The sequence below is a fragment of the Chiloscyllium plagiosum genome, unplaced genomic scaffold (genome assembly GCF_004010195.1).
Source record: "Chiloscyllium plagiosum isolate BGI_BamShark_2017 unplaced genomic scaffold, ASM401019v2 scaf_46219, whole genome shotgun sequence".
In the NCBI taxonomy this organism is placed as follows: Eukaryota; Metazoa; Chordata; class Chondrichthyes; order Orectolobiformes; family Hemiscylliidae; genus Chiloscyllium; species Chiloscyllium plagiosum.
In genome coordinates this window covers 1-6,013 of record NW_025199533.1, presented here as the reverse complement: position 1 = coordinate 6,013, position 6,013 = coordinate 1, and the positions used below count along the sequence as shown (strand labels likewise).

At 49.9% G+C, this 6,013-nt stretch overlaps 1 protein-coding gene across 1 annotated transcript; it reads right to left on the bottom strand.

Moving 5' to 3' along the window:
* Positions 1-4,027: 4,027 nt before the first annotated feature.
* LOC122546040 (mediator of RNA polymerase II transcription subunit 19-like) lies at positions 4,028-5,710 on the bottom strand (the record flags this gene model as incomplete). Its single annotated transcript, XM_043684879.1, has 3 exons — positions 4,028-4,158; positions 5,110-5,243; positions 5,482-5,710. Coding segments are annotated over 3 exons (468 nt in total), but the record flags the coding sequence as incomplete, so codon positions are not given.
* Positions 5,711-6,013: the final 303 nt, after the last annotated feature.

The following is a 6,013-nucleotide window of genomic DNA, read 5'->3' as shown; positions in this document are numbered from 1 at the left end:
TATCTTAACCTGCTTGGCACACCCTCCTCATTCTTGAAGAAAGGCTTATGCCTGAAAGGTCGATTCTCCTGCTCCTTGGATGCTGCCTGACCTGCTGCGCTTTTCCAGCACCACATTTTTCAGACTCCTCCAGTATCCCACAATCCATCCCCCCGCTCCCCATGGACTAGAATGATTCAAAATTAATAAGGGTGGAGATTCCGGACAGACTGACTATCTGAAACTGGGGGGGGGGGGGGAACCAGAGAGAGGAAAAAAGCACATGTGGCAATCTCAGCCCATGACTTTCCAGTGGTCATAAAACGACAGCTCAGGCCCAGGTACTGCAGAATTTCTAATGCTCAAAGAAGGGTGTGTAACTACAATCACAACTAAACAGCAGTCAGCTCAACTGCTGGTACAGGGAGATTCCCACATTCAGATCTCAACTGAATCACACAGATTAACTGAGGAAACCCGGTGTGATTTCCATCAGGTATGTCGTGTTTAGTTAACCTGCAGGAACATCTCGGTGAGATAATGAAAGAGGATCGATTAAGGGCACTGCTGGTGGTGACGTGGTGTACGGGGACTTCCAGGAGGCACCTGATACAATGCCATACAGACTTACCACCAAAGGTGGAGAGAACGACAAGGGAGAAGAGGGGTGGCTCAGTGGTTAGCACTGCTGCCTCACAGCACCAGGAACACAGGTTCGACTGCACCCTCCGGGCATCTGTCTGCGTGGAGTTTGCACATTCTTCCCCACCCCACCCCTTGTCTGTGTGGGTTCCCTCTCTCTCTCTCAGTCCAAACGTGTGCAGCTTAGGGTGGATTGGCGGTGGGAAATGTAGGGTAGGGAAGTGGGTCTGTGTGGGATGGTTTTCAGAGGAGCAGTGCAGACTCTTTCCATACCAAAAAGGGTTTGAGTTAGAAGGATAAGCTGGGACTTTTGTTTTTTCCCCACTAGAGCGTAGAAGGTTGACAGGTGACTTTATGGAAACACAAGGAGTACTGATAAGGTGACTTTTTCGCTAGGATGGGTGATTATGAGATATGGGGCATATTTAAGATGAGAGGAGAAAGATTTAAGAAAACGATGAGATGCAATTTTTTTTTTTTAAAAAGGCAGGGTGATTCGTATGTGGAATGAACTGCCAGTGGTGTTCCACAGGGCTCAGTGCTGGGGCCACTGTTTGTAATATACAGAAATGATCTGGAAGAGGTCACTGTTGGCATGATGAGCAAGTTTGCAGATGACACGAAGATTGGTGGAGTAGCAGAAAGCAGAGGGGACTGTCAGAGAATACAGGAGGATAGAGATTGACTGGAGAGTTGGGCGGAAAGGTGGCAGATGGCTTTCAATCCAGACAAATGTGAGGTGATGCATTTAGGCAAGTCTAATTCTAGAGCAAATCATACATGAATGGAATCATTGGACGGGGTATTGAATATAAGAGCTGGCAAGTCATGTTAATATTGTACAAGACATTGGTTTGGCTGCGTTTAGAATACTGTGTACAGTTCTGGTCGCCACATTATCAAAAGGATGTGGACGCTTTGGAGGGGGTGCAGAGAAGGTTTACGAGGATGTTGCCTGGTATGGAAGGAGCTAGCTATGAAGAGAGGTTGAGTAGGTTAGGTTTATTTTCATTAGAAACAAGGAGATTGAGGGGGGGACCTGATTGAGGTTTCCTAAATCATGAAGGGTATAGACAGGGTAGATAGAGACACACTTTTTCCCAGGGTGAAGGATTCAATAACCAGAGGTCACGCTTTCAAAGTGAGAGGTGGAAAGTTTAAGGGGGATACACGCAGCAAGTACTTCACACAGAGGGTGGTGGGCGTCTGGAACGCGTTGCCAGCAGAGGTGGTAGAGGCAGGCACGGGAGATTCATTTAAGATGTGTCTGGACAGATGCATGAGTAGGTGGGGGGCAGAGAGATACAGATGCTTAGGAATTGGGCGACAGGTTTAGACAGTGGATTTGGATCAGCTCAGGCTTGGAGGGCCGAAGGGCCTGTTCCTGGGCTGTGAATTTTCTTTGTTCTTAGGAAGGGGTAGGTGTGAATACAGTTACAATGTTTAAAAGCCACTTGGAGAAGTTTGTGATGAGATGATGTTCGGAGGGATATTGGCCAAGGTGGGAGCAGTTTAGTTTGGGATTATGGTCAGCACGGACTGGTTGGACCGAAGTGGTCGGTCTCCGTGCTGCGTCGGGATTCTATTCGACGAACTCTTGAGCCTGTCAGCAGACATTTTCCAATACCACTTGTGTCTGTTTCAAAACAAAAAAAGAGAACACAGCAAAAGATTCTTTCTTTGCAAGACCTGCAAACGTTTAGGCCTTGTTTGATCTGCGTGTGCAGATACACGCCTGGGGCAGGGGAATAAATAGGAACCAGGGCAGTAGGGGAAGGGGATTAGGATGGCATTGGTATCTGGGACACGTGTGGAAGGGGGGTGAGGGGACGTTGAGAGCCCAGGGAGCATGGGGAAACCGTGCACATGCACGTTTCAGAGTTAGCGCATGTGCATTGTCACCCACAGTTGCAGGTTCCAACAGACACCACCATATTACGACCAGATAATTGTCACCTGGCTTAAAAAGAATGACGCAGTTCAGAGAACCAGTCAATTGATGCCTGGCCTGCTGGAATTTATCTTAGAAGGTCCAGGCCAGGCCCAGATCCACTGCAGGTTCGACCAAACCAGAGGTAATCGTATTGAAACACTAAGGTCGCATCGGAATGGATGCTCAGAGGACTTACCTCCTTGTGGAAGTAGTTAGAACCGGGACAGCTTAAAAATAACGGATCTCTCATCCACAGTCAATTCAATTCACTCCACATGATATAAAGAAACTGTTGGAGACACTGGATACTGCACAGGCTATGACAACATTCTCACAACAGTACTGAAGATTGTGCTCCAGAACGTGTCGCTCCCATCTGTTCCCGTACGGTTCCAACACTGGAATCTACCCGACAATGGGGAAAGTTGCCCCGGTATGTCCCGTATATAAAAAGCAGGACAAACCCCAACCCGGCCAATCACTGCCCCATCAGTCTCCTCTCAGTAACATGATGGAAGGGGTCATCGACACTGCTCTCAACCAGCACCAGCTCAGCAATAACCTGCTCAGTGACACCCAGTTCGGGGTCCCCCCAGGCCCCACTCAGCTCCTGACCCCATTCCGGCCTTGGGTCACACACACACACACACACACACACGGACAAAAGAGCTGGGTTCCAGAGGGGAGGGGAGAGAGGGACAGCCCTTGACCTCAAGGCTGCCTTCGATCAAGTGTGGCATCAGGGAGCCCTGGCAAAACTGGTATCCAGGGCAAACTCCCCGCTGGTTAGAGTCACACCTGGCACACAGGAGGATGGTCGGGGTTGTTGGAGGGTCAGACGTCTCAGCTCCAGGACATCTCTGCAGGAGTTCCTCAGGGGAGTGTCCTAGGCCCCAACCATCTTCAGCTGCTTCATCGATGACCTTCTCTCCATCGTAAGGTCAGAAGTGAGGATGGTCGCCAGTGATCACACAACGTTCCACAATTTTTGAGAATCCTCAGATACTGAGTCACTCACAATGGGTTGGCACAGAAACAACGGGCTATAATCATTCTACATTAACTACTGTATCTGCCTGTGGGCAGGGATGACTGTATCCCACAAGCCATTTCCCACCTGACACCAAAGGGATGACTCCTCCTGTATCCCACAAGCCACTTGCCACCTGACGCCAAAGGGGTGACTCCTCCTGTATCCCACAAGCCACTTGACCCCTGACGCCAATAGGATGACTCCTCCTGTATCCCAAAAGCCACCTGCCACCTGACGCCAAAGGGTGACTCCTCCTGTATCCCACAAGCCACTTGCCACCTGACGCCAATGGGATGACTCCTCCTGTATCCCACAAGCCACTTGACGCCAATGGGGTGACTCCTCCTGTATCCCACAAGCCACTTGACCCCTGACGCCAATAGGATGACTCCTGTATCCCACAAGCCACTTGCCACCTGACGCCAATAGGATGGACTCCTCCTGTATCCCACAAGCCACTGCCCAGTTACCTACCTGGCGGAACCGGGTCTTGGGTCCGACTGTGCTTGTGTTTATGTTTGCTTTTCTTCTTTGGAGGCTGGATGTGCATCAGTCGGTATTGTTCGGGCAGCTGAGCTGGATGTGCATCAGTCGGTATTGTTCGGGCAGCTGAAGGGTACAGGAAAGGCAGTCAGGAGAGAAATAAAAATTGCTGGAGAAACTTTTCTTCTTTGGAGGCTGGATGTGCATCAGTCGGTATTGTTCGGGCAGCTGAAGGGTACAGGAAAGGCAGTCAGGAGAGGAAAGGGACAGAAATAAAAATTGCTGGAGAAACTCAGCAGGTCTGGCTGCATCTGTGGAGAGAAGGCACAGCTCTGAAGAAGGGTCACTGGACTTGAACCGTTAACGCTGCTTCCTCACCACAGATGCTGTCAGACCTGCTGAGTTCCTCCAGCAGTTGGTGTATTTTTGTTGCACATTTCTGGTATCCACAGTTCCTTGTTTAGTTCGAGAGAGGAAAGAGACCCTGGCATTGAGAGGGGAGGGTGGGGGAATCGGGCAAGTAGAGGAAAACACACCCCCCCTGAGGAGCTGACAATGAAGAGGGACGGAGGTGGACGGACGGACGGACTGATAGATAAACAAAAGACTCACCCCGAGTGTAATAGTGAAGAGAGATGGAGACACATACACATACCCTGAGGGAGTAACACTGAACCGAGAGACACAGATACAGAGTGTCAGTGAACAGAGAGAGAGAGAGAGACACACATCCTGAGAGCGTCAGTGAACAGAAAGAGAGAGAAAAATAGAGGAAGGCATACCTTGAGGGACTGACAGTGAACACAAACAGAATTTTAGAGAGAGAGAGGGACAAACACACACACACCAAGAGAGACTCAGTAAACCAAGTGAGAGGAAGACACAGAAGGGGTAAAGTGAACACAGACAGACACAAGTCTTGGCATGGTGACGGTGAACAGCGGGAGACACACAGATACAGAGTGACAGTGAACTTGGCGAGGCGCGGTAATCGCCGGGGGAGACCGCTGTATGACCTCGCGGTGCTGGTGTTCCTTACCGGGCCGGTGTGCAGTCTGAAACCGGTCAGCAAGGTGCCAGTCAGAAGGTTAAAGGAGTTGCCACAGATTGGCTGTTTGTCAATGAGAGAGCGCAGACTGCTGTTGTCTTGTGACCCAGGCATATCGATCATTCCTGCAGGAGAGACGGAGGGGAGAGAGTGTGAGGGCGCAGACTACAGTCGGATTAGCTTCGTTCACAGCCGCTGGACTCTAATGTCACAAACTCAACCCTGTATCGCCGGCTGGTTAGCCAACTCTGATAGCCATTTCCCTGGATCAAATGTAGCCCATATTTATTAATTTGATGTTACTCAGGACATAGTAAATGCCAGATTTAAGTTGGCCAAAGCCAACATCTCTCCATAACATACCCGGCAGGTCTGGCAGGAAATTGCTCAATTTATCTTTCACCTTCTTCCCACAGAATTTGTTATAAGCATGCTCCAGATTGTAGTGAGTAATGAGATTTGTGCTCCCAGTCAGGTCTGTTCCTCCTGCAAAACAATTAAAAGCAAAACATTCAGAATTTTGAGTGACACTCTGGTCAATTCGGCACACAGAAACGGTCAAAAGCAAGGTGTTCTCCCTTCCATTAATCAACTGCTATGGGGAAATACGGTCAGTAACACAGGGCGCTGGGGGGGAGGGGGGTTACTGAGTGACAGTGTGAGGGAGCTGGATTAACATCAGGAGGGATACAGTCAGTGACACAGGGCACTGGGGGGGAGGGGGGTTACTGAGTGACAGTGTGAGGGAGCTGGATTAACATCAGTAGGGATACAGTCAGTAACACAGGGCGCTGGGGCGAGGGGTTACTGAGTGACAGTGTGAGGGAGCTGGATTAACATCTGTAGGGATACAGTCAGTAACACAGGGCACTGGGGGGTGAGAGGGGTTACTGAG